The 27997-nt window shown below is 57.5% G+C and overlaps 1 protein-coding gene across 1 annotated transcript in view; it reads left to right on the forward strand.

The window, feature by feature from the left end:
- KCNG2 (potassium voltage-gated channel modifier subfamily G member 2) overlaps positions 1-27997 on the forward strand; it is a 69887-nt gene that overhangs the window by 38917 nt on the left and 2973 nt on the right. The window contains exon 3 of the mRNA XM_023242134.2: positions 3556-4146. Within this exon, the coding sequence (XP_023097902.1) occupies positions 3592-4146 (555 nt within the window). The 5' untranslated portion in view covers positions 3556-3591. The remainder of the gene's footprint in view (positions 1-3555; positions 4147-27997) is intronic.

Raw genomic sequence — 27997 nt, forward strand, 5'->3', positions numbered from 1 at the left:
TGGGGGCTAAGGGACATGGGTCCAGGGGGACGTGGGGCCCAGGGGGACTTGACCAGGAAGACATGGGACCCAGGGAGACTGGAGCCAGGGGACATGGGACCAGAGGATGTGGGTCTAGGGAGATTGTGGAGGGGGAGGAACATGGGTTCAGGGGAATGTGCAGCTCAGGGAGACTTGGGGGCCAAGGGGCCTGAAGCCAGGGGATGTGGGGCCCAGGGAGACTCGGTTTCTTGTTCAGGTCCTCCTGGTCTCTTTGAAGATGTCCTTTTTCTCTGGTGTTTTAATTCCTTCTTTCACATCTTTATATATCTTTTAAAATTGTGTTATCTAGGGGCGCCTGGGTGGCGCAGTCGGTTAAGCGTCCGACTTCAGCCAGGTCACGATCTCGCGGTCCGTGAGTTCGAGCCCCGCGTCAGGCTCTGGGCTGATGGCTCGGAGCCTGGAGCCTGTTTCCGCTTCTGTGTCTCCCTCTCTCTCTGCCCCTCCCCCGTTCATGCTCTGTCTCTCTCTGTCCCAAAAAATAAATAAACGTTGAAAAAAAATAAAATTGTGTTATCTAAAGTTCCCAGGAGCTCAATTTTCTTCTTTGTGTGGCTCATGTGGGTTATTGCCCTGGGTGTTCTATAATTTTGTTTTGTAAATTCATCTTAGTTGGGGCTTCATCTGTGGGAATCCCTGAGACTGGAGGTGAGCGTTTGTCCCTCTAGACCAGTGGCTCTGTTGACACTGGGGCTGGTTTCCAGCTCTTGGTTCTGGTGGTGTCCTGTGCATTGGAGGGCTTAGCGGCACCCATGGTCCCTGCCTACCGTTGTCAGTCACACTCGGTCACAACAATGAAAAATGTCTCCAGGCCTTGCCACATGCCCCCTGGGGCAGGCTGTGAGTGACTGCCCTAGACCAGTGTGTGGGTCTAACACAGGCTGCAGGGGGGTGACTTCCTGAGACTGCCCACCGTGAGGGTTATTTCCTGGCTTTGAGTTTCACAAACCAAAATTCCAACCTCAAAACCATTGTGCAGGTGGACTTTTTTTTTTTTTTAATTTACATCCAAGTTCGTTAACATAATGGTGTCAGGAATAGGAGTCAGTAATTCAGCACTCACACACAACACCCAGCGCTCATCCCAACACGTGCCCTCCTTAACACCCGTCACCCATCTAGCCCATCCCCCTGCCACCTCCCTCCGTCAACCCTCAGTCTGTTCTCTGTATTTAAGAGTCTGCTGTGGTTTGCCTCCCTCTCTGTTTTTATCTTATTTTCTTTCCCTTCCCCTAGGTTCATCTGTTCGATTTCTTAAATTCCACATGTGAGTGAAAACACACGATATTTGTCTTTCTCTGACTGACTTATTTTGCTTAGCATAATACCCTCCAGTTCCATCTGCGTTGTTGCAAATGGCAAGATGTCATTCTTTTTGATTTCCGAGTGATATTCCATTATATATATATTTACCACACCTCCTTCATCCATTCGTCGGTTGATGGACATTTGGGCTCTTTCCCTACTTCGGCTGCTGCCGATAGCACTGCTCGTGCCCCTTCGGCTGAGCCTTTTTTATCTCTTGGATAAATAGTAGTGCAATTGCTGGGTCAGAGGGTAGCTTTATTTTTAACTTTTTAAGGACCCTCCGTTCGGTTTTCCAGGGCGGCTGCGCCAGTTTGCGTTCCCAGCAGGTGGGCTTTTAGGTCCATGCTGTCCTTTTTCTCCTAGAGCCAGGCAGAGAACTCTCACGATCTTCCTCTACTGGGAGCTGCGTGTTTCCCAGTTTTTCTCTTCCCTGAAGACGCAGCCCAACCGAGGCCCGGTCAGTTCACGCCCTCAGCTGTCCTAATGGCCGAACCCACTTACCAGAGGCGGGCGCGTCTGACAAGCCCACACCCTTGACAACAGAGTGCTCAGACCTCCTCATTACACGCTGCACCTTGGGAACAGGGTGTGTGTGTGCAGGCTGCTTGGAAGTGACTGTGCAGCCTCTTAGGTCAACAGGAAGTTGACTTAAACCACTTTCAGACTCACATATGATTTATGATTGTATTGCTTTTTTTTCTTTTTTTGAAGACGAGAGAGAGAGGGAGCACGTGCACAAATTGGGGGAGGGGCAGAGGGAGAGAGAGAAGCCCAAGGAGGCTCCACACCCAGCTGGAACCCACCTCGGGGCTAGGTCTCTCCACTGTGAGGTCATCACCTGAGCCAAAATCCAGAGCCAGACTCTTAACCGACTGAGCCACCCAGGAGCCCTACAGTTATATTTCTAAGTGTATATTCGGGGGAAGAAAACTGTTTACAGGAGTTCCAGGTTCTGGCCCTCTTACTGATCATCCATTTGCCTAAGAGACTTCGGAGCACACATTTGATTTAGCCACAAAAGGAATCCTCCCTCCTGTTCCGCAAATTTCGTGTGTGACTGACTGCAGGGAGCCTGGAAAGGGGGAGGGGTCAAGGCCACGTGCAGCCCAAGCAGGCTTTCCAGCATGTGTGTTATAGAAGCCGGGTCATCCTGGCCCTCGTGGTGAAGCCGGACTTGTATTCCAGGCAGAAACTGTCGTCCCACCTGCGACATCAGCAGCCCCAGGAGAGGGCGTGTGGGCTTCGCCCCCTGGGGCTCTTGATCCACACAAAGCCTCACCTCTGCCTTAGCTCACAGACTCGGGGCGCGGCACCTCCTGAGCCTGTCCCGGAACTGCAACCAGCCGGCCTCTGTGGCTCCAGGGACTGGACAGAGTCTCCCACGAGGGCCACGGGCCACCCCCACGAGGCCTCCCGGGCACAGTGCTGCCGCCGCTGAGTCCCCGCAGTTTCAAGTGCGTGTGTTCAGATGTCCTGTTGCCTCATTAAGAAGTTCAGTCTGTGAGCCCTGGAGTTGGTGTGAGTTGGAACCCTCAGAGCCGGAGCCCCTCGGGGTCTCCGATTTGAGGAAGCAGCTGGGGAAATCGTGGCACCCAGTGTCCACCACCCAAACACTGGATTTTAAGTAACCCAGGTCTGTCTCTTCCAGCACAACTTCTTCCACATTTCCCCCAACTTGCTGCCCAGTCAGCTGCCTCTGGGAAGCCCTCCTGGCTGCCCCGGACCTCGCTGGTGCCCTCCAGAGCACCGCCCCCCCCCCCCGTTTCTCACACAGAGCTCACCTTGCAGTTGGGGGTGCCGGGCTGTCCCTACCCCAAACTGTGACTCCAAGGAGCCATGTCCTTGGTGCCGGGAGGCTACCCCCCCAGGTGTTCATGGTCTCTGGAATGCAGGCACAGGTACCCACAAGATTCAGTTCTGGTCACCCTCTGTCACATCCAGCACCCAGCTTGGCTTTCCAGAGTCCACCTACGCCCTGTTCCACAGGTGGTCCTCCTCCCTCGACCTCGTTTGAGGATCGGGTGAGCCCGGCCTGGATCCCCTGGGGGCGGGGCACCTCCGGGGCGGCCGCCCTTGGTCGCCGGTCACCAGGAGACTCAGCGGGTCTGCTCCGCGGGCCCCCCGCGGACGGACGTGGGGGCAGCAGGGCCCCTTCCCGGGCGGGGTCCACCCCACCCCGCCCCGCCTGACGCCTCCTTTCCTTCGCAGGCGCTGCGTCCTGAGCGCGGCCGGGCGCCCGGGGCCATGGCGCTGCGCCCCGAACCCGCGGGCGGCCGGCGCGTCGTCACCATCAACGTGGGCGGCTGCAGGGTGCGCCTGGCCTGGGCGGCGCTGGCGCGCTGTCCCCTCGCGCGCCTCGAGCGCCTGCGGGCCTGCCGCGGCCGCGACGAGCTGCTGCGCGTGTGCGACGACTACGACGCGGGCCGCGACGAGTTCTTCTTCGACCGCAGCCCGTGCGCCTTCCGCGCCATCGTGGCGCTGCTGCGCGCCGGGAAGCTGCGGCTGCTGCGCGGCCCGTGCGCGCTGGCCTTCCGCGACGAGCTGGCCTACTGGGGCATCGACGAGGCGCGCCTGGAGCGCTGCTGCCTGCGCCGCCTGCGCCGCCGCGAGGAGGAGGCGGCCCAGGCGCGCGCGGGGCCGCCGGGGAGCCCGGGCCGCCGCCTTCGGGACCTGCTGGACGACCCGCGCCCGGGGCCGGCCGGCAAGCTCTTCGCCTGCGTGTCCGTCGCCTTCGTGGCCGCCACGGCCGTCGGCCTGTGCCTGAGCACCATGCCGGACATCCGCGCGGAGGAGGAGCGGGTGAGCGCGGGCGGGGGCGCGGGGGGCGGCCTGGGGAGGGGGGGGGGGGACCCGGTGGCGGTGGTGGCGGCGGGGGAGGTTGGGGCCAGCCGGGGTGGGGGAGGGGGCTGGAGGCAGCCGGGCCAAGGGAGAGCCAGCCGAGCCATGGTCCGTGACACGCCTCCCCCGCTGGGTGGTTGGCGCCTGCAGGTGCCAGACGCCCCCCTGCTCGGGTTAAGGGCACCCCGAGTGGGCCTTCTCCAGGAGGCCCCCACATCGGACCGGCTGCCGTGCCCTGACTGACTAGACAGTTTTGAGAACCCAGTGAGAGGCCTCTCTCTGGTCAGCAGGCCTTCCCTGAACCTCTCCAACAGTCGGGCCTTCAAAGCCTGGACAACTTGGAGCTAAAACGTTCAGTGTCCTGAAGGTCTAGGGAGTTGTGTGCTCTGATCCCAAGTCCCGTCATCTCGAAGCAAGGGGACGTGACCGCCACATTCTTGCGGGTCACGGGAGCCAGGGACGGGCGTCTGCTGAGGCAGACCCAGGCCCGGTCTGTTGAGGTGCCGGGGGCTGTCTCCCAGCAAATGGTAGACTTCTCGCCCCTCTTTGGTCTGTGACAATGTCAGCACCCAGCTCGTGTGGCCAGAAATGTTGCTTCCGGGTTAGGATGTCGCCACGCTCACCAGCGTCTGTGCACTGAGTGCACCGTGGAAGGTTCAGGGAACGTTCGGGGAAAGCCTGGAGTGTGCTGTCTGGGGCGAGAGGGATGGAAGGCGAGAGGACACCTCAGTGTTTGCAGGACAGAGCCCAGCGCGGCCTTTCCTCCTGGGGGGTGGGGATGACCCCTCAGCAGTCCCCCTGCCCCGCCCTCTAGGCGCGGCACAGAGGCTCTGACTGAATGAACCCCTTTCTTGGGCAGAGAGCTCACCGTCAAAGCTTAGAGCCCTTCAGAGGTCAGGAGGTCGTGCCTGGAACACATCTGGTGGGGTCAGCTCCTTTCTGAGAGACACGGGGGAGAGCTGAAACATTAGGCATTAGCCGGCTGGACCGAGAGCAGGGCGACCCTGACCACAGATCGCGTGTAAATGTAACTGTCGGGAAATTGGTTTGGCTCCCGTGGCTGTTTGGGCGTCCGATTCCTGAGCCGTGGCTCCCGGTTGTGCTTAGGTTTTTCTAAATGGCGGTAACGCCATACAGCACATAGGAGGGGAGCCATTTACGTGAGAGTCAGGACACAAGGGAAGTTGGAGGTGCCTCGGTTCGTGACGTCATCCCAGGAGTCGAGCTGGCCCTCTCAGAGCATCCACCAGCCTCCGTGTTACCCACTATTCATACTCGCCAGCCCCCCTCCCCATTTCCTGAAACGTCACTTCATACGGCCCAGGTCCTGCTTTACCAAATCAGTTATCGGAGTGCGGGGTAATAATCCAGTGTCGGTGAGCACGTGGTGACGTATGTCTGTGCGCTCCCCGTTGCCTCGTGAGGGATGCCGACGGAGCATCTGGCCCGCTGCACGTGGCAGGTGCTGAATAAACAGCAGGTGCTGTTGCTCGTCACCTTTCTAGGTGTGATGAGATATACACAAAATGTACCAATATCTTAACCATTTTAAAGTATGCTGCCCGGTGGTATTAAACACATTCGCATCGTGTGGTTGTCACCACCACCCATACCCAGGGCTTTTTCTCCTTTCCAAACCGCAACTCTGTCCAGTTAAACATGAGCTCCCCACCGGGCGCCCTCCCCCGGCTCCTGGAACCCTCCATCTGCCATGTCTCTAGGACTGCGACTCCTCTGAGGGCCTCACAGAAGCGGAATCCGACGGCATTTATGTTTTGGGGACTGACATCTCACTGAGCGTATTGTCCTTAAGGTTATTCCGTGTCGTAGCAGGTGTCTATGCTTTCTTCCTTTTTAAGGCTGAATAACGCTTCAGTGGTACGCGTACACCACTTCTGCTTATTTGCTCGTCTATCAGTGGACACGTGGGTTGGTTCCACCTTTGGGCCACGGCGCATTATACTGCCGTGGACGTTCACGTAAAAACATCTGCCTGAGTCCTTGCTCTTGGTCGTTTTGGGTAGACACCCAGGAGTGCAACCGCTGGATCATACGGTCATTCTACGTGTACTTTTCCGGGGAGCCTCCAGACTGTGTTCTGCCGTGGCTGCACCACCGACTTTCCAGGCACAAGGCAGACGGGGTGGAGGGCGGAGAGGAAGAGAGAAACTTGGGAGCCTTTGATTATTTTTTTGTTGGTCTTTTCCACTAGAATTTAACTTGAAAGTTACAGGGCTAAAATATTCCGTGTGTGATCTCTGGTTCTAAACAAGTGGCTAAGAGATTTCTTTCTAAAGTGGAAGCATTGTTCTGAAGCTCCCAGGGAGCCCTCCGAGGCCGGGTCGGCAGGCCCGTGGGCCACCGGCTCTGATGTGCGTGGGCCACAGAACTGCTTCTCCTGAACCACATTCGAGCGGACGATCTGACCACAGGCACCCGGTGTCTTCTGGAAAACCGCGCTGGGGGAGCGGGGCGTGGCCTGGAGAAGCAGAGGTGAGTGCAGGTGCTTCCCATCAGCCGCCTCCTCTCCGGCAGTGCCAGCATCAGCGGTCGTTTTCGCGTGTTGGCCCGGAGAAGCACGGAGGAGAGAAAACATCGTTCCCCGGGATTAAAGGGCTTGCAGGAGAACAGCTGTGTGGTTCCCAGGGCTGGTCCCTAAAATGCCTCTGTGACTGAGCCAGTGCCCTTGCCGGGGGTCCCAGCCCTCAGCGCCGGGGAGGCCGTCTCCGTCCACGTCTGTCTCGGCCCCCCACGGGATCCTCCTGTGGGCATCACGGGATCACTAACGGCCACACAGAAACCCCTTCCCTGAGGCGGGCTGGGGCTCTGCGGCCGGCGAGTGACCCAGCTGCCGGGGAGGGGCGGGGCTCTGGGGCCCGGAGGGGACGGGGGCGGGGGCGGGGGGCGGGCAGCTGGCGGAACCTGCGCCTGTACTTGACGCCCCTGAGCCGTGCACTTAAAAGGCCTGAGGTGGTAAATGTTACGCTTCGCATATTTTACGCATATACACACGTGAAGTCATCTGCTCGCCTGTGTGGGTGGGAGAACGTGGCAGAGACCCCGGGGCCTTGGCCAGGGCTCGCCCTTTGCCCCGGTTGTCTGTCCACCCGTCCCCGCGTCCACCCCTGTGCTGGGGGTGCTTGTCAGCTTGGCATGAGGCTGAGGGCGTAAAGGTGCCTCCCCACACGCTGGGGAAACCCAAGCACCTGGAGACTCGAGCTGCACGATGGCCGGGGTCACCTGGTGCCACAGCTGCCCTGGCTCAGCAGAGGTCCCGGTCTCCTGCTCTCCGGTCCCTTCTGGAGTCCCTTCACTCACCCTGGGGCACACGATGTTCTGGAACTAGCTGCTGCCATCGGGTGGGTGGGGCCTGGGGCAACACAGAAGCCAGGCTCTTCTGCCCAGGGCCACGGGCCCCACTTCCTAACACACCAAGGACCCGGGCCGGGAAGCGTCCCTCCCCCACTCAGCTCTCCCACCGCAGTGACAGTGAGTTCTGGGGGCCTTCATGAGCTTAGAGGGACTTCCCCAGCAGGCAGCCCCTGAGGGCTGCTCCCAAAAGGCCGGAGAAGACACACAGCCCCCTCCCAGCTCATCCCTGCCTCCTGCTCCTTCCCTCTAAGATGAGGAGAGCCAGGGGGGCACAGAACTACTCCCCCCAACTCGGTGGCCCATGACCGTCCAGATGCTGGCATAGAAGCACCAGCACCCCGGTGCCCAGAGGACCCCGGGTCAGGCCGAGCAGCAGGCGGGGACTGGGCCAGGCCACAGTGCTGGCCCCACATGACCCCAGGGCGAGGAGTGCAGCCAGGGGACCCTAGGGCCCCTCCTATGGCTGGAGTCACCCTCAGGGCTTAGCCCAAGCCGCCAAACCCTGCCGTTCCGAGGGCGACAGTGTGCGTGGTCAGGCCCAGGTCAGGCCCAGTTAGTGGGTGCTGCTCATGGAGAGCACCTCGTATCTGACTCTGGCTGCATCGCGGGTCACTGCGTGTGCTCCCTGTGGCCTGAAACAAAGTGCCACAGACTGCCTGGTGGCAACGCCCACGTGGCTCCCCCCAGTCCTGGCCCCCAGCCCGCCGGACTCAGACCGCTGGGGTGGGCTGGGCCAGCCTCCGGGGGCTCCGGGACGGCCCCGGCCTCCCCCTGCAGCTTGCAGGGCAGGTGTGCTCCTGGTCGGTGGCCTCTGCCCCCTTCGTGTTCTCCTTCCTCAGGCCTCCGTCTCGTGAGGACCCTGGATGACATCGGGCCCCTAATCCAGGACTGTGCCCAGGGGACGGTAAACGCCGCTGTGAGCTGCTGCCTCAGGCTGCTTGTGCTGTGTTCACAATCTCCGCTGAGCAGATGGGCGAGAGCTCCTCCTCCAGTAACGAACCCCCCTCCTGGGAGGGTGTCTGGGCCTGAAAACCACGAAAAGTGGTAGCTGGGCCCGTGACGTCAGACCTGCACCCTGCAGAGTCTGCGGGGGGAGGCAAGGGTGAACCTGTACTGAGTGAAGACCTTACCGTCGGGCACGTGTGTCTGTAACGGGAAGTCAGCCGCCTAGAGCGCTGTGGACCACACCCCAACCTTAACTCATCCGTGGGCTGGTCGCCATGTGTCACCGACAGCTCTTTGAAGCATGCTTCCTCGTTTCAGGGGCCTCTCCGAGCACACCCCGCCCCTTCCCCACTGCACCCCGCATCCCCCTGGCCAAATAGCAGCCCCCAGGGCCACGGCCGCCGGCTTCTTGGCCCCCATCTGCAGGTCCTACCCTGCCCAGCCCCAGAAGGCCTGCAGCTCAGAGCTGGCCCCCCTCCCGTGGCTCCCGCCAACAGCGGGGCTCACTCCCCAGCACCTGGTCCACGGGCAGCTGTGGAGTCCCAGGACGAAAGGCTTGGTGGCATCCTGAATTCAAAACTCGTGGCCAGGTCTTGGGGCAATCTGCCCGGTGGTTCCACCTTGTGCACAGAGACCGACATTGGTAACATAAACATCCGTGGCCAAAGAAAGTTACGCTGAATTCTCTGATCGCCAAAAAATACTTACTAAACCAGAACACGCCCAGTGCATACCCTCTCTTTCCCACGGTCCCCAGAACACACAGCACAGTAGTGAGAATCCAGAGGTGTCCTTTGTGACCACGTGGGAGGGTCTCCACTCGGCAGATGAGTCCATGTTCTGACGCCAGGAGCTCGCAGGGAGTGGGGGGTGAGGGGGGACAGAGCCGGAGTGGTGCCGTCGCCGCTGTTTACAAGGAGACCCCAGGCCCCAGGCTGAGGGTCATCTCCAAGTTCCCTCTCCCTAAAAGGCTCGGCAAGTCCCCGTGGCATCTGTGGTCTGCACCTGCAGGGTGGAGGCTCTCCCGTCTCCCTCGCCCCCTCTGCTGTGGTGCCCACACACCCACGTGGGGGCGCCCGTGAGCACGCGCTTGAATTACTGTGTCGACCCTCCATCAGGAGTGAGCAAGGTCACCGAGGCCCAGCTCACTCCAGTGGCCGGGAGAGGCCAAGGCCGTGCTGAGTGTGGGCTGTAGCCAGACTTGGCAGGGAGACCTCGGTTCTGGCGACTCCGTGCTCGGAGTGGAGGCCTCCGAACTGTTTGGAGGACGGGCCACAGGAAGTTTAATTCCGGCAAATGGCTCCTGGATTCCTTTTGTGCGGCGGCAGCTGGGGTGTTGCTGGGAGACGGTGCTGAGCGCCCACCCCGCGGCTGGCCGTGGGCACGGGCCACGCACAGCAGACTGTCGGAGAACAGGGTGTCTTCGGGGAAGGCGCTCGGGGAGGCGGTGCGTGTCAAAGCCGTCACTCGCTCTGAGGTGGTGCTGGTCTTGGGCTAAGTCAGGTTTTGTCCTTAAAGCCCACATGATCAAAACAAGACCCGCGTATTACAGATTTCATGACTGTGATTGCAGCCTGAATTCACCAGGAACATTTTGGCAACAGCATCGAAAAGCTGGTGGCCAAGCTCCCACTGCATGTGGCCGTGACACACACACGGAGCTTTGCCAGGTGCTCTGAGTAAGAGCCTCGCTGTTTGTGAGCTTTGTTAGGGTTTTCCAGAGAAACAGAATCAGAGCCAACGAAAGGGGACCTATCTCTCCTCCTTCTTTCTTCCTGTTGGACAGAAATGTCTGTCCTGTCCCCGGCCGACTGTTGCATTTTGGGAGCACACACCTGGTCCAGTTCACAGCCGGGGGTGGGGTGGGGCAATTTGCCCTGATGGATCACATCTGGAGTATCGCCTGCCCCTCCTTAGACAAGGGTCAGCGAGGCTTTGGCTTTGGACTTTGGAGCTGATGTTGCAATGACGTGAGATTGTGGGGCTGTTGGATAGAACGAATGAGTCTTGGGGCGCCTGGGTGGTTCAGTCAGTTAAGCAACTGACTTCGGCTCAGGTCGTGGTCTCGCAGTCCGTGGGTTCGATCCCCGCGTCGGGCTCTGTGCTGACAGCTCCGAGCCTGGAGCCTGTTTGGATTCTGTGTCTCCCTCTCTTTCTGCCCCTCCCCCACTCACACTCTCTCTCTCCCTCAAAAATAAATAAATGTTAAAAATATATTAAAAAAAAAAAAGAATGGAGGAGTCTGGCCTGTGGGAAGGACAGGAACTGCGGTTGTCTCGCCAAACTCACATACTGAATCCCAACCCCAAGGAGATGGTTTTAGGGGGTCAGGCCTTGAGAGGCGATTAGGTCAAGGGGGCGATTAAGCCCCCATTAGTGTCCTTAAAAAAGAGGCCAGAGCCCCCCTCCCGTCTCCTGCCACAAGAGGACACAGTGAGAAGACACCATCTACAAACCAGGAGGCAGACCCTCACTGAACCTGCAGGCGCCCTGCTCTTGGACATCCAGCCTCCAGAACCCTGAGGAACAAATGTCTGCTACCCGGCCCCCGCTCTGTGGTTGTCACACTGCTAACAGACAAGGCCAGTAGGCAGAGGAACCCTGGGCTCTGAGCACAGCGCAGGGACCGGGCTTTCCTCTCGAGCCCTCGCCAGAGTTTTCTGTCCAGCACGAGAGAGCTGTGCCGGCCGGGGCTGCTGCCAGAGGGTCAGACGACGGGCGTCTCCCCTCCGTGTCCAGGGGCGGTGAGCGGGGGCCACGGGCAGCTGTGAGCGCTCAGCGTGCAATGCCCCCCCCCCCCCCCGTCCCGAGAGGCTCCGGCCCCGCGCAACAGGGGACAGGTGGCTTTCACAAGGAAATGTAGCTGCACAGGGAGCGGCCCGTGTCCTACGTGCCATCGGTGCACACACGCGGAGGGGCTGGGATCGCTGTCCTGACCGGGCGGCCACAGGCCCAGGTGACACTCAGCTTGCTCTCTGCTGACGGGAGGAAGGAAAGACAGACGGGTCAGCAGCCTGTGCCACCACAGCCGGGCCCGACAGACCGTGGCGGGATTCCCCACGGCTGAGGGATACGGACGGTGGAGAACAGCACAGGGAGTGCCTGCCCCTGGTGGCCAAGGAAGCCACAGGACCACTGCCAGGAGAAGAGGCTTCCAGGACCCCCCAGAAACAGAGAATGAGTTTGGTTGGTTTATCTTCCCGTTTGCAAAGATCTGATCCGATGATCAGCGAACTCCAGTGGCAAATTTTGTGCAGCGAACCACGCCTGTTCTGGGGGACAGACATGCCCGGTGTGGGGCCTGGCTCACCTCCCTCTCGGTAAAATTAGGTGATCATTCCTCCGGGGCTGCTGTCTTGGGCGCCAGTGGCCCCACCAGCCTGCCCACAACTCCGGTCCAAGGCCTCAGGCCGTCGTCCGCGCCGCTTTGGAGAGACCATTGCCTGCTTTCGCAGGAGACCCTTTGGCGAGACCCTTACAGGCTGGAAACAGCCAGGAGTGCCGGGAGATAAATGTGAGGACTTTGCTCCGCCTCTGACACATCTGGCAGGAAAACTGCGGGATTTGTGCTTCAGTCTGGAAAAAAGACTTCAGGGCACCTGGGTGGCTCAGTCCGTTGAGCGTCTGACTTCGGCTCAGGTCATGTGTCACCATTTGTGAGTCTGAGCCCCGCCTCGGGCTCTGCTGACAGCTCAGAGCCTGGAGCAGCTTCGGATTCTGTGTCTCCCTCTCTCTCTGCTCCTCCCCCACTCATGCTCGGTCTCTCTCAAAAATAAATACACATTAAAAAAAAAAGCCTTGTACTCAAATGCCTAGAATAGAGGCTTCAAGATTCTTGTTGTTGTTGTTGTTGAGAGAGCATGATCAGGGGAGGGGCAGAAGGGAGAGGAGAGAGAATCTCAAGCAGGCTCTCTCTCCTGAGTGGAGCCGGACGCAGGGTTTGGCCCCACAACGGTGAGATCATGACTTGGGTGGAAATCAGGAGTTGGGCACTTAATCGACTGAGCCATGCAGGCGCCCCTCTTTTTTTTCAAAACCATTTTTAGAGCAGTTTCAGGTTCAGAGAAAAATTGAGAGGAAGGCACAGAGATTTCCACTAGACCCCTGCCCTGACACGCACGGCCTCCAACATCACCAGCATCCCCCCAGAGTGGTGCATTTGTCCCTGTTGATGAAGCGACACTGATGCATCATTATCAACCAAAGTCTGCGGTGGACATTAGGGGTCACTCTTGGTGTACATTCTGCGGGTTGGGACCAAAGTAGAAGGTCACATATTCACGGTTATGGCATCACGCAGAGCAGTCTCACTGCCCTACAAACTGTGTTCGGCGTGTTTGTCCCTTCCCTCCCCCGCCCCCCACAGCCACTGGTCGTCCTGTCTCCACAGTTCTGTCTTTCCCAGAGTGTCCTATACTTGGAATCACACAGGATGTCGCCTTTCAGACTGGCTTTTTCCACTCAGCAATAGGCATTTAAGGGTCTCCCGTGGCTTCTCGTGGCTTGATAACGTATCTCCTTTTATTGCTGATAATATTCCATTGTCTGGATGGACCACAATTTATCCATCATCTACTGAAGGACACCGTGGTTGCTTCCAAGTTTTGGCAGTTAGGAATAGACAGATTATATATAAAGCTGCTGTGTTTATCGTGTGCAGGCTTTTGCGTAGATACAGGTTTTCCATTCATCTGGATAGCTGATGAGTGCGACTGTGTGATCGAACCTAAGAGAACACTTAGCTTTACAAAAACCAGCAAACTGTCCTCCAAAGTGGTCGCACCATTTTGCATTCCCACTACGCCGGATAACAGTTTCTGGTGTTGCGCGTCCTCTCTAGGATTCGGTGTCGGTATTTTGGATTTTGGTCATTCTGACAGGTGCGTGTGGCATCTGGTCGTCGTTTTAATCTGCATTTCCCTGATGACGTCGACGTGAAACGTGCTTTCCTGCGCTTACTTGCCATCCGCGTATCGTCTGTGAGAACGTGGCCAAGCTCCTGGAGGCAGGTCTGAGCACGTGATGGGGCCACCCCGTGGCTGGAGCCTCGCACATTTGCCCACGCTGAGTGCCCAGCCGTCTGGCGATCACAGTTTGGGTTCTCCTGCCCGGCGCTGGCTCCCGCGGCGGTTTGGAGCGTCTGCCTCCGCATATCTGCTGTCTCTCCGGTCTTGGGGCCACATTCTCCCTTCTCCCGGATTCCAAAAGAGCCGCCGATCTTTCCATCTGTTCAGCTTTTAATTGGTAGGATGAAACCCTTTGGTGCAGAACTGGAGACAAGCTCCCAGGTTCTTTTTGCCAGAACCTGTCCAAGGCTCTCCTTCCTTGTCACCGTCAGAGGCAAAACTGGGTGCCTGTTCAATTCTCAGGCTCTACACGCAGAGCAGGGCCTTTCCCACTTCCTGCCCGACAGCTGCAAGACCTTGCAACACTCCTGCCTCCTTCCAGAGCCGCGGCCACCTCGTCTTGTAGATGCAGACACTTCAGAGCTAGTGAGATTAAACTGAATAATTCATGTAAATTACTTTGGATGGTGCTTTGCACACAGAATTGAATATGTGGCCACTCTCTTTGCCTTTCTGCGAACGAGGGTACTAAACTGTGTGCAGGATATGGCAGCGGTGGGGGGGGTGGGCAGTGCCCAGGAGAGCTTCTTTTCCCAAAGCTGGTTTCTGTAAACGGTCTGCGGAGCAGCAGAGAAAGCCAATCCAAAGACATCAGCAAACCAGACGCCCGATCTTGCATGGAGATCAGCAGGTGCTTTGTCACGCCTAGGATGTGACCCAGATGTGGCCACCGCTCTGGCCTCTGCCTCCCCTCCGGGTGCTCAGTGGGGTTCACAGCACCTGGCCAGGTCCGCACCCTCCCTCCTGGCCCCTTCGGGAGCCCCGGGACTGCCTGCAGCCCGGGTTCGAGCAGGACTCCCACCGGCCGGCAGACAAGACCCCCCTCCCCCACTCCCCACAGCCCAAGAGGGAGAAGGTGGGCTTTACTGTTACTGCACAGTGAAGGAGTCTTTCTGCCCCTTCTTTCCCTGCTGCTGCCGGCAGCTATGAGAATATTAAATGCTTATAGGAAATAAGTGGAAATAGAAAGATCTCTCCAAGTGTACATAATCTCATTGCCTCCCAGCGTTTCCCTCATAGGACTGAACTATTTTGACTTAGAAGCTGCATTTTTAAGGGACCTAAATTCATCAGGCATCACCACCCAGGAGAACAGACCTGAGAATTCAGATGATTTTAGGCTCCACCTAAGCCTGAAATATTAAGTATGACATCAGGGTTGTTGTTTTTTTTTTTTTAATGTTTATTTATTTTTGGGAGAGAGAGAAGGGATGGGCAGGGGAGCGGCAGAGAGAGAGGGAGAGAGAAAATCCCAAGCAGGACTCAAACTCACAAACCTTGAGATCATGACCTAAGCCGCAACCAAGAGTCAGACACAAAGGATTGAGCCACCCAGGCGCCCCATGAAGGGATATTTTTAATAATAATACATTATTCTAATTCAGCAAAATGGCTATTCCCAAATGAGGAGCTTCTGCTGTTTATTTTACCAAAAATATTAATTTATCAACACATGTAGTTTGCTAAAGGTTTGGAGTTGGGACACCGGCAGGAAATACATTTGTGAAATTTGTAAACCGGGGGCTCTTGGGCCCTCTGGGGGGGAGCAGTCGGGGTCCCGTGCTGCCCGGGCTCTGTCGGAGCTGCGTTTCCAGGCGGGACTCACAGGGGTGGATGTTTTCTGAGTTGGCCTGGAAATGTCCATCTGGAGACAGAGCCGGGCTCCTCCCCGAGAGCGGTTTTGTGGGCTCAGGGTGCCGCGGAGCTGGGGGAACACAGCCGCCGAGCCTGGGGTCCTGTCCCGGGACAGGTGCGTCAGGTGCCTCCCACCTGCCTCCTGCGCTGTCACTGCAGCCCTAGGGGTCCCCGGGCGGCCTGTCCCCCCCCCACCCCTGCCACCAGCCTGGGGAATTTGCAGCTCCTCACAAGTGCCTTCCTGGCTAAGCATGCCACTTGCTGCCTACAGAAAGGTCCAGAGCCTCACGCACCTTCCTGCCCTGCCTCTCAGAGCCTCTTTATGCCGTCGCAAAGCAGCATGCAGTCCGCGGACGGTGCAGCGTGGAACAGTCGTGTCGTTGTGTAACTCTTGAGTATCCCTCCTCACCGCTTTTGGTTCTAGTTCTTTGCGGACATAAGGCCACATTGGGATGAATGTTCTCATTCACAGACCTTCCACCGTCTGCTGGCTGTTTCCTGGGTATTCTCATCCGTCACGCTGCAGGCCCCACTTCTGCCCCAAAGGGCCCCGTGCGGTCACGTGAGCACCTCACGGGTCGTGTCCCCGAACGCTGGGCCGTGTCCTCGAACAGTTCGCCTGCGTCTCAAAGAAAGCCGGCTCCCGGTGGGACGCGCACTCGATCAGCCGGAGGCCAACGCCCGGCCACATGTTTACTTACCACTTACACTTTGAGGGTTTCTTTTCTTCTGCTCCGCTGGCTTGTGGCTTTGCTTTTCGCTCTGTGTGCACAGCAGCTGTTTTCCCAGTGGCCCCGCGTCCGCCATGGGGTCGGGGAGGATGGCCTCCAGCCTCCGCCACATTCAGGGTCCCCAGGGGCCTCACGCTGCCTGTGGCCTCCTCCCCTGCTGGCCCTCGTGGGCCCCTCTGTCCTCTGTCCCGTTACGTCACCACGTCCGAGGTGGCCTCTCTGTGGGGCTCCTGCGGCTGCCCCTCCAAGGCCACCTCTGTAGAAGCCTTCCCGCGCTGCCCCCGTCATCCTCTGCACCTGTTTTACTGACAGCAGGCACTGGGACCCTCCTGACATGTGTCTGGCTGTGCCTCCCTCACGCCCAGGAGCCCCAGTGAAGAGACGCACGGCGGGTCCTCACGGGAAAGATGCGAGTGACGGCTGTGAGGTGAGGGTGCCGCTACCCTGGCCCAGGAGACACCCTGGGAATCCAGAAGGAGGGATTTAGCCCAAGGAAAGGCACAGCCTGTGCCCCCAGCGGACGAAACCACGTGGCCTTGGCACAGGCGGGCACAGACACAGCCTCAGAATGCGCTCGGAGGTCCCAGCGCCCCAAGGGCACCCGAGGTCACACCTGCAGGGGGAGGCTGCCGGACGGGGCAGAGCCGCCTCTGAGGGCGGGGCACGCACTTGGGGCGAGGCCCCGGCTCTGAGTGCCCACCTCCCGCTGCCCGTCGTCCGGTGCGGCTTTGCAAGCTCCCTGTGGTCGCCTGGCTCCCCAGAACCTTGCCTCTGACCTCAGTGCTCCTCCCGGCACCAGGCCTGAGGGGTGGCGATTCCGTGCACACACTGCATCTGGTTAGCAGGTGACAGAAGACGGACCACAGACGCATTTACGTCTAATAAGCGATTAGTACAGTTGGCATAAGCAAGTTCTTTACTTAGGAAGGATAAAATGTGAATGGTAAAGTAAACGTAAATGTTCCTTTCACACATAAAATTCCAAGTGATAAAGAACGTGGATCTAGATCTGTGAACACACTGCCATCGGCCGTGACGTCCAGGAGCTGCGGGAGACGAGGACACGAGCGCGAGCATCGGCGGACCCGTTGCAGACAGCCGTGTCGAGCCCTATTTCGCACACACACCGTTCGCCCCTTCAGGCCGCACGGCTGAGTGACCGCATCGCCAGGTGGAAGGCTTTTGTCCGTGTTCTGTCCTGAGAGCTAATTTGCTGCGTTTTTTGCACATCAAATGAAACCCAAGAGGATTAGCTGAGAAGTTGTTATAAGTGAATGAATTTGTCAACGTAGCTGGCTTCCAAATAAACATGTAAATGTCAGCCGCTTTTCAATATATTATCAGTAATAGAAAATTTAATGGAAAAACTATCCTGGTCACTAATAAAAAACACACGAAATGCCCAGGAATAATCTTCGCGAGAAAGGTTGGATATTTATAACAGAAAAAACAATGTAACTCTACTGTGTGACACAAAATGGCTGAGTGAGGAGAGGCAGGCACATCGCGTTCTCGAAGGAGAAAATCACACCCCGGGGCGCCTGGGGGGCTCGGTCGGTTAAGGGCTGAGTCTTGGTTTCCGCTCAGGTGGTGGTCTCGTGGTTCATGAGTTCAAGCCCTGAGTCAGGCTCTCTGCTGTCAGCGCAGGGCCTGCTTTGGATCCTCTGTCCCCCCTCCTCTGCCCCTCCCCTGCTGGTTCTCTCTCTAGCTCTCTCAAAATTAACAAATAAACTTAAAAAGTTATTAAAACAAGAATTGAAATCAATAAATAATTAAAAATAGTCTAGTTTCTTTCAAAAAAGACAGAGAAGCACATTTCCTACCGGCAGAGACGAAAGGAGGTCATCGGCCGCACCCAGCGTTTGCGAGCTCCGCGCGACCCTCGCGTCCGGTGGGAGGGACTCCCACAGGGGAAGGCCACTGGAGACACCTAAGTGTGCTCGCCACTGAGCCCACGCACTGCACCTGGGTCACCGGTGCTGCGTGTCTGGGAAGCTAAGGCCCCAAATGAAGGACAGCGGCTGCAAATTATGTGCTGAACGAGCGACACTCCTCGGTACACGTGTGTTCGAGGCTGTGGCACCGCACAGTCCCCTTCCCTGCTCAGGGCACCAAACTGTGGGCCCTTCCTCGTTTGTGTAGAGACCCTTCGTGCATTTAGTCCAGGACGCTGCTCACAGGAGAAACCAACAGACGCCAGACCGGGGCCCTTCGGAAGCCCAGGCCAGTTCCAAGTAGGGGCGGGCAGAGTACGGAACACTTTACAGTGAAGCTGGAACCATTTCTTTTCAAAAGACGGCACGAAACTAGTCAACGGAGCGATAGCAGGAACGTGAATGGACACCCTGCCTCAGTGGAGATAATTTGAAATGAATACATTCATTATCTCTATGTAAATGTTCGCTATTTTTAAACAATCTGTTCTCTGAAGTAGATTTAATATTCTCCCACTTTTCTATTTGCACCACAAGAGCCTTTTTCCATAGATAATCGGAAAGAATAAATCCCAATTCAGTTCAAAGTCAAATGATTATAAATTCACAGTGAAATGAGTTAATAAATATGTTCTTTCAGGCACTTATGGGAGGCTGAAGATAAAATCTGCACACAAAGTCATTCACGAATGAGTAGATAAGTCAATAAGGGTATGTCCTTTTTATAGGGTGTGTCCTTCACGGTGGCCAGCACGGGAATGGGGGTGGACTCTTGACCCAGCCCTGCAGCTGAGGACACCAGCTTTCCTGGACTGCTTTGCCGCCTACACCGGGCCCATGAACAGCGAGATGGGCATCGGTGTCCAGAAAATACACAGGCGGCAAAGGCACGTGACCATTTAAGAATTTAATTACACGCCAGGTAAACACAGGGAAAGTCTGCAGGCCTCGGGGTCTCTGCTGAGACCCTCACTGGGTCACACCCCTCACGCCAGGGTGATGGGCCTGCAGGCCGGGAGCCCCGAGGTGCCCTTGCTGTGTGGCTTGCAGAGAGAAACCCGCCCCCCTGGCCCCCGCCCCACGCCCTTACTCTCCGGTTGAACCCACGCGAGTTACGGCACAGAGTGGGGTGGAGCCCGCAGAGCTCACTGCTCGGTGCTCTGAAACGAGAACAGGGCAGAGATGGGAGGCTGTGCGGCATGGCCTCGCCCAAACTCCGTGTGCCGAGGGCCCCGCAGCCTCTGTTTGCCTCGTGGAGAGAGGGAGAGGACCGGGCTGCGGGTGCAGGGTGAAGGTCGCGGTGGCCTTGGACCGTGGGCGGCCGGGGCCTCTGCCTCCCATCTGGGCTCCGTTTGGAACTGCACTGACACGGTTTATGTGCTTTTCCGAGTGAATGTTAAACTTCTGGAGCTACATGGAAAGCTTGGACATAACGGGGAGCACCTTCAAAATCCTGCATGGGATTAATTTCTACCCATCGTTCGACATCAAACTGTCATAGCAATCCAGGCTGGGGGTAGAACGAAGGCTTCCCAGACGTGCAGAGGCTCAAAAAGTTACCCCCCCACGACCGTTTCTCATGAAAAGTGAAGGCTACACCTCAACAGAGTAATGGGATAAACCAAACAGTGGGGGTGGGGGGCACAGCGTTTAAGCAGCTCAAATCAGCGGCGGAGAAACTCCAGACACAGCGTTCAGCAAGAGGGCCGGGGTCCCCGCAGGGCAGGCGGGGCTCGGAAAGCAAACCGAGCCCGTTAACAACTTGATGTGTTTGGGCATTTGGAAAAAATACACCGTGCTTCAAAATAGCAAGCTAAGCAATTTTAGAATGAGGCCATAAAACTTTAAGAAAAGGAAAACACTTTATGAGGGAAAAAGCCGTAATCGTACACCACTACCTGGGGCCAGCAGTGAACAAGATTTACATTATCTTAATAATTCCTGATTTTACCCCAGAATGTGACAAAACTATTTTTGAAGGAAAAGGGTCAGGGGTGTGGCGGGGGTGGTGAGGTGGAGGAGGTAAGGGAACCAGATCCCGAACACAAAGTCAGCATAAATGTATGAAGTTAGTATGCCTGTAAGGAGCTGGATACACATATTATGAAATAAAAGTACGGAAATGACTGTCAGAAAAACCGAGTAAAATAGAAAATTATTGCCTCCGGGAGGTAAGAGTTGGGGTGAGAGTACTCTTTTTTTCCAATAAGCCTTTTAGTATTTATTGAGTTTTTTTTTTTAATTATACACATGTGTTCGTTTTGTAAGACAATTAAAATTAAAAACATGTTCAATCACCAAAACTCACTCAAGAAGACGTGGATAGGGGCACCTGGGTGGCTCAGTCAGTTGAGCATCTGACTTGGGCTCAGGTCGTGATCTCACGGTTCGTGGGTTCAAGCCCCGCATCGGGCTCTGTGCTGACAGCTCAGAGATGAGCCTGCTTTGGATCCTGTGTCTTCCTCTCTCTCAGCCCCTCCCCCGCTCGTGCTCTGTCTCTCTCTGTCTCTCAAAAATGAATACACGTAAAAAAAAATTTTTTTTTAATTCAATTCACAGTTTAAAATCTTTGAAAAAGAAGACTCCAGACTTAGTGGTTTCACTGGTGAATTCTACCCAAAAATGTAAGGAAGAAATAATATCAGTTCTGCACACTATCTTCCAGAAAATAGAAGAAGACAGAGTACTTCCCCACTCACTCTGTGAGACCAGTATTATCCTGGTGCCAAACCAGACAGAGACGTTGCAAGAAACGAGAAAATACAGACCGACATCTCATGAACATAGAGGCAAAACTCCTCAACACATATTAGCAAATCAACTGCAACGTATAAAAAGGATACCACATCATGACCAGGATGAGTTTTCCCAGGAAAGCAATCCGGGTTCAACATTTGAAAATCAATCAGTATAATTTATAATATTAACGCACTGAAGAAGAAAAGTCACGTGATCATCTCAATAGATGTAGAAAAAGCATTTGAAAAAACTCAATATCCATTAATGGTTAAAACAAAAACTTTCAACAATATAGAAATGGAAAGGAATTTCCTTCACGTGATCGAGAACACCTGCAGCTGATGACATACGCAGTAATGAGAGATGGAACCCTCCCCCCCGCCCCCGAGATCGGGAGCAAAGCCTGGCAGTCTTGCACTAGAAGTCCTAGCCAGCGCAATGAAGCAAGAAAAAGAAATAATAGGTAAATGATTGGAAAGAAAGAAAACTGTAGATTTTTAAATGCATGAAAAAGCTTGAAGAACAAGGACGTGAGTACGCTCACATGCCATCCAGCAGCCCACTCTGGGTCTTCATCCAGGAGCAGTGACTCGTGCATCCATCCATAGATCTGTTCAGGAAGGTGCGTATGGCTGATTTGCAACAGCCCCAAACTGGAAACCACACAACGCACACCAGCAGATGTGACAAACGTACGTGCGTACGTGTGCGAGTCAGAGACCAAGAACAAACCACTGATTCCCAAACAACATAACCGAGTCTCCGATTATACTAAGTGGGAAAAGCCAGATGCAAAGATCTGGCATAATTCCATTTCTGGGACAAAGGGCATCAGTGATTGCCACATTGGGGTGGGGACAGTCTGGCTACAAAGAGGTGGCACAGAGATGGCGGGGACCACGGTGGTGCTCGCGGGCCTCGACGCATGTCTGGAAGGAGCACACGTCCTCCCACGTAAATCTGTGGGCACGTGTCCGCTGTTTCCTGAGAACCCATTTCCCAGACCAGGATTTCCAGGTCAAATGTACACACACTTTGAAGGCTTTTAAAATATATTTGTGAGAATTTGTACAAATTTATTCTCTGCCCAGTGACCGGGGATCTACCTGGAACCACTCAGGGCCTCCAGACCCTTGGCCTGGGGGAGGGAGTTCAATCTGTGTAGCTACTTAGGGGAACAATTCAGCAATTGCTGACAAACGTGAAAGTGTCCCACCTGACAAAGCAGGAAAGCCCTAGACAAGCTCTAGCAGGTGCACACGAGAATATTCCCAGTTTCGTTTGCCTGTGTTGGGTTTTGTTGTTGTTGTTGTGCGTTTTGTTTCGGTGATGGCGAGTGATAACATCTACCTAAGGTTTAAAGACATGTTCCCAGTCTGATGTTCGGCTTAGTAGTGCCTGGACACACAGGGACACGGAAGTTGTGGAACGTGCTAGCTGAGTTGGCTCCCTTGTAGGCAGCTGACCTTTGATTCTTGAGCCACAAGTCATCAAAGGATGCCAGTTCCTATCCTAGAAAGAAAACCAAAGAAAAATAGGACGGACTCACGGCCCAAGGGCTCAGGTGCCAGCTGGGGTGACTTTGTTCCCTGCCATGTGCTGACTTTGAAGGTTGATACCCAGACCCGGGCGGCCACTGGGGAAGGGCACACAGTGTCTTGTGGCCTTTCACCGAGAAGGGAAGTTTGCCGGTGAGGAGCCCAGTGAGGGTGTCCAAGCCCGTCCCCGGAGGAGGGGTCGTGGGGGCTCCCGGCAGGAGGGCTCTGCGTCACGGAGCTCAGAGAGTTAGGGCCCTTCCGTTACCTTCAGCCCCTGCTGGGAGCAGGCCTGTGTGCTGACTCAGCTGTGGCTCCCAACCTGCTGTCCCCAAGGATGACCCTGCACTGGGGCTCTTTCTTTCCCCCAACCACGGGCCTATCCTCGCGTCATGGACCCTTTCCACAGGCTTTAGAGACCCTTGGGCCTCGCCTTCCCCAGCACCACCACCCCCACCTAATGCCCCCCAGGCTTCCTGGCGGTGAGTCCAGTGCTGGGGCCGTGACCTCTGGCCCCGGCCTCATGTTATCTGGGCCTTGAGGCCGGGTCTCCTCTGCCTTTGCTCTCCTGGTCCTCAGCCCCTCCCCCACAGCCTGGATGCCACCTGCTCCCTGTCGTTGCCTGGGGCCAGTCCTGGCAGCGGAGGCCCACGCCAACCTTGACCCTCCTGAGTGCAGCATAACCCACAGCTCCCGGCCTTTCCTGCAGGGGCGTCCACTCCGCGCTGCTCCAGCCGCCCCGTTACCACCCCCGTCTGGGCTGGGACCGTCCCCCCGACCCTAACGTCTCCATCTCCGGACCCCAGCCCTCCTGCCACTTCCTCTCGTGCTTCACGCTGCTTCACGGCTTGGCTCTCACCTCCCCGCCCACGTCCCTGCCTCCATCCACAGGAGCTGAGGCCTGGCGCCACGTGGCCCAGACGTCCCCTGCTTTTTCCACCTGTCTCCCAGGGCCTCCACCCGCCTGCAGGGGCCCCTCCTTCCCGACACACCCCAGCTTGACGCTTGTACCCCTGATGAGAAGCCCCTGCACCTGTCACTGTCCCTCTTGGCGCCCACCGGCCCCACGGCACCGTCCGGCATGTGTCGGCAAAGGGAACTCACTGAGGCTTCGTCCTCCGCTGCGGCTGCCGTGGGGCCGGGGCCCCAGCGCGGCAGCCGTGTGGCCAGAGCAAGAGAGCTCTGATTCCTGGGATCCCCTTATTATCACTTGATATTCCTGCGGGGCTGGGAGGTGAAGCACGTATGGGTTCCGGAGCCACTTTACCTGCGCCCGGGGGCGGCAGGGAGGGGGTTTGCGCATATGTGGGGCTCTCTGGCACCTCCTGGCACGTGGGAGGCGATGTGTCCCACATGCACACGTGGAGGGGGTGTGGGGGTCAAGCGGCCCCACACTCCCCAGGGGTCTGCAAGCACCGGTGCTGCCCAGACCCATCTCAGGGTTTGGGGTCCGCTTTCTGTCCGTCCACAAGTGTCTGTACCAGAGTCCCTGCATCGTCTCCAAGACCCCAGGGCCACAGCCCCTCCTCTTGCCGCCAACAGCAACCGGACGGTCAGAAGCCGTCGGCTGGACACCCCATCCAGTTCCCGAAGGCCAGTTCCCGAGTGGGAGCAGGGAGTGACCACAACAAAGAGACAGACGGTGTTTTGCAGCCTAGAGCCAAGCAGGCAGAGGTTAAAAGGCATCGGCCCAGCTCCGGCAGAGAGAGGGCTCCGGGGACCCCAGCCCCACCGGGGCAGGCAGGGACAGCCAGCAGGCCTGTGCCGCTCAGCAGGGCTGGTGCGCAAACGTGTTATATCCATTCGGGTGTGGTTTGTGACGTGGGCACAGCTCCACACGTCCATAAAAACAGAAGCAGAGGCCGGACAAGGGCAGATAATGAGAGGGAGCCCTTCAAAACTCGGTGAGCCACGCCGAATGTGGGTTCATTTCTGACCCGATTTTGCCCAAACAGGCCAGATGTGTCAAATTATGATAAATCAGGGTCTGTTTTCTGGGTTAAAGTTCCAGAAATAGCTCCTTCCAATTAACCTCCACGGCTGGTCCTTAAGCAGAGGGCAGCCGGGGGCAGGGCTCTGGTGGGCTCTGACAAGCTGTATCATCTCGAACCCACCGGGGTCGGGCTGGCTTCAGGCGAGCATACTGGGGTCACTGTGCATGCGCGGGGTTGGGGGACAGCCTTCCCCGGCCACCCCCCGAGGGGCCCAGGGTCTCTACATCTGCTCCTTCTGAGCATGGAGGTCGCGCCCGGACGGGGACTCACATAGCTGCACTCGGCCGGCCGGGGCGGCGGGGGCCGGGCCACAGTCGGCCCAGACGGATGAGGGGCCTCGTGGGGGTGCGGGTGGGGCTGGGGCCGCAGGACACCGAGCGTCCCTGTGCCGTGGTCCTCAGAGCCCTGCCTTCACCTTCCAGACCTGGCTCTGGGCCAGACTTCAGCCACCCTCCTCCGCCCCGTCCCGGGTCCTTCCACAAGCTGGGGCTTTTCTAACCACACTGGCCCCCGTGGGCCCCGGCCAGCGTCTCTTTACTGAAAACTTGTCAGTCGGGTTCCCCCTTGGATCCAGTTTCCCCACTCCGGAGGCCCCAGGCTCTCTGAGCAGCCCGGGTGCCGAGGTGTCGCCCTGGGGAAGTCCCGTGACCTCCCTGAGCCTGACCTAGCTTGAGCCTGCTTCCACACCGGGGGTGTGACAGCGGGGCCCCATCCTGGGAAGGGTATGTCCCCCAGGCTCGCCTGCCCCCTGGGGTTCAGGACTCAGAGCCCTTCCGCCATCCATCGCAGCCTCGACTTGTCTGCCATCGGATAAATAAGCATCACAAAGAGCTGGGACAAAACTCCCACCGGAACCTGGGGGCAGGGTGGCTCCGGGAGCAGGGGTCCTCAGTGCCTCGAGCGCCAGCTGGCACGGAGCAGCGCTGGGGAGGCCTGACCGAGCCCGTGGGATAACAGCGGTCACGGTTGGCTGCTGGTGATGCCAAATACTGCACACCTGGGACAGGAGTCCTGCAGAAAATAAATGGGAGCTGGCCCTGGTCCTAAGGAACTTTCCGGAAGGATGAACGGCAGACGCCCTCGCTGTGTCCGTGCCCCCAGTCGCTGTGGACTGTCCTCCCGCCAGGCCTCGCCCCTCGAGTGCCCTCCTGCCAGGACCTGTGCCTCGCCAGCCGCCACCGGGTGAGCATGAGCAGAGCCAGCCTGCAACACCGTCTGCGGGGGGAGAGCAGCTGGCACCCCACCCCGGGAGCCCAGCGGGTGATATCCCCGCCTCACTGGTGTTCTCCAGGGACCCGGGATCTGCAGGGCTGAGGTTGACAGGTGGGAGCAGGTGGAGAGGCCAGGGCACCCCCAGAGCATGGCTGGGGCAGCAGCCCCTGATCCCAGCTCTGCTCTCTCCATGCGACAGAGGGACACAGGCACAGGGGCTGACACGACGCCACAGACCGGACACGCTCAGGCCCCCAAGCTGTGCCGCAGACCTGTCCACAAAGAAGCTGGGCCCCTCTGGTCAGGCTGCAGCCCCCGCTTGTCTTTAAATCAAGGGCAGCAGAGACGCCACAGGGGTTTCTGGGACAGGCGCAGCACCGTTGGCACCTGCAGTGAGCTAGCTGTCCACTCCCAAGCCAGGATGAGCCAGGTGACCCCTGGGAAGTCTCTGGGCTGGCCGAGACACCACCGGCCCTGGGAGGAAAAAGCCTCTTGGAAAGATGGGCCGTCGAGGATCCCCAATCGGTGGCCTGCACACCCCGGGAGAGGGTCCGAAAACCCCTTCATCTGGGCTGAGGCACCACGGCCTCTGTTCGGGACACACCTGCCAAGTGGTGTTCAGGGGACTTACACCTAAGCTGTGCACCTGCAATCAGGCATGTGGAAGTCAGAAGCAGCAAGCGCGTGGCCATTATTTCCAGTCGCCAAACAGAGACGATGAGTAATGAGGCGGCTGAGGCATTGGGCTCTGACAGCTCGTTAATGGAAGGGCTGAGCTCTGCTGGGTGCACACACACCGCCTGAGGCAGTGAGCCTCCGGCTGGGAGTACAGACTGGAGACAGGTCTGCGGGAGCCCAGTTTGCCTCGGGTTCCTTGAACACCCACGACGAATCGGCGCCTGGCCCTGGACATACGAGACAGGACTTGGGGAGAAGCCCTATGGGGTCCTACTCACCGCTGGCCTTCAGAGCGCCGAGCTCAACGCTACGGTAAATGTTTGCAGTGCGTAAAAACTGATCGCAACCACCCCCTGCCCCCATTGGAAGCAGCAGCAGCTGTCTGTGGGTGACAGAAACTCGCCAGGACTGGCCCCCTGGAGAGGGCTCAGGAGCCGGGCAAGTGTCAAGTGTGAGGGCCATGAGCCAGTGGGGGACAGCGCAAGGCCCCCGGTTCCTCTCTCCTCCAGCATGGGGTGGGTCCACGAGAGCACGCAGGCATCGGCTGAGTCTGGCGTGTTCTCTCCAGCCCCCGGGGAGGGGGTTCACTCCAGGTGGGGGTTCAGGGTCAGAGGTGAGACGGGGCCGGACCAGGGCCCACCAGCAGCTGGGGGCTTGCAAAGGTCCACACGTTCTGCCTTCCGCCGCATCAGCAGATGTCCGGGAAGGCCCCGGCACTGGGACCCCCCCACACACTCAGGTTTGCCTAGAGACTAAGTGTTCTTTCAAAACAGCCTTACCGATCTATAATTCACATGCCATACAATTCACGCATTTAGAGCGAGCGATTCGGTGGTCTTTAGCACATTCACAGCACTGTGCGCCCATCACCACAATCTAATTTTTGAACGTGTCTATCACCCCAAGGGAGACCGGTGCCTCTGGCACTCAGCCCCCTTCCCCCCCTCCCCCCACAGCCCTGCGCAGCCACTAATCTGTCTTCACGCGTTCCGTGTCCTGGGCTCCGGCGGGAGCAGCATCAGACAGCAGGCCCTCCGTGGCTGGCATCCTTCAGGTCACATCTGTGAAGATCTGCCCGTGTTGCACACGAATCAGTACTCGTCCCTTTTGATGGCCCAGTGGTGCCCACTGTATGGATTCAGCAAGTTGTGTTTACCCTTCAGTCCGCCGGTGGACATTCGGGTAGGCTCGTGTGGCACCCCATGGCGAACACCGGTGCACGCTTTTGCGTGCACATGTGCTCACCTCTCTTGGGCGCACACCCAGGAGTGGAATCGCTGGGGCATGTGGGAATGCCATGTTCAGCTGCGCGAGGAGTGCCAGACTCTCTTCCAAAGTGGTTGGACTGTGTCATGCCGCGCCAGCTGTGCGTGAGAGCCCCATTTCCTCCACGCCCCCCAACACTCGCTGGGCTCATTCCAGCCATCCCGGGGGGAGGGAAACGGTATCTCTTGGTGGTTTCAATTTGCATTTCCCTGATGATTAATGATGTTGAGCATCTTTTCACGGGCTTCTTGGCTGTTCGTGTATCTTTCTCAAAATGTCTATTCCTTTGCCCATCTTTTAATTGGGGCTTTTAATTGTTGGGTTGTAGGAATCCTTTATATATTCTGGACACAACTCCCTCATCAGATGTATCACTTGCAAATATCTTCTCCCGTCCTCTGGTGTCTGTCATAGTTGCTCCAGCCGCTGTAACAAAGGACCACAGACCGTGTGGCTTAAACGATGGAAACCTATTTTCTCACAGGTCTGGAGGCTGGAAGTCTGAGGTCAAGGTGTCGGCAGGGCTGGGTTCTCCTGAAGCCTCTCTCTGTGGCCTGCAGACACTCTCTTCCCCATGTCCTCCGTGTGAGACTGTGCCCTGATCTCCTCTTTTTATAGACACGTCAGTCATGTTGCATTAGGGCC

Source organism: Felis catus, chromosome D3 (genome assembly GCF_018350175.1).
Source record: "Felis catus isolate Fca126 chromosome D3, F.catus_Fca126_mat1.0, whole genome shotgun sequence".
Lineage (NCBI taxonomy): Eukaryota > Metazoa > Chordata > Mammalia > Carnivora > Felidae > Felis > Felis catus.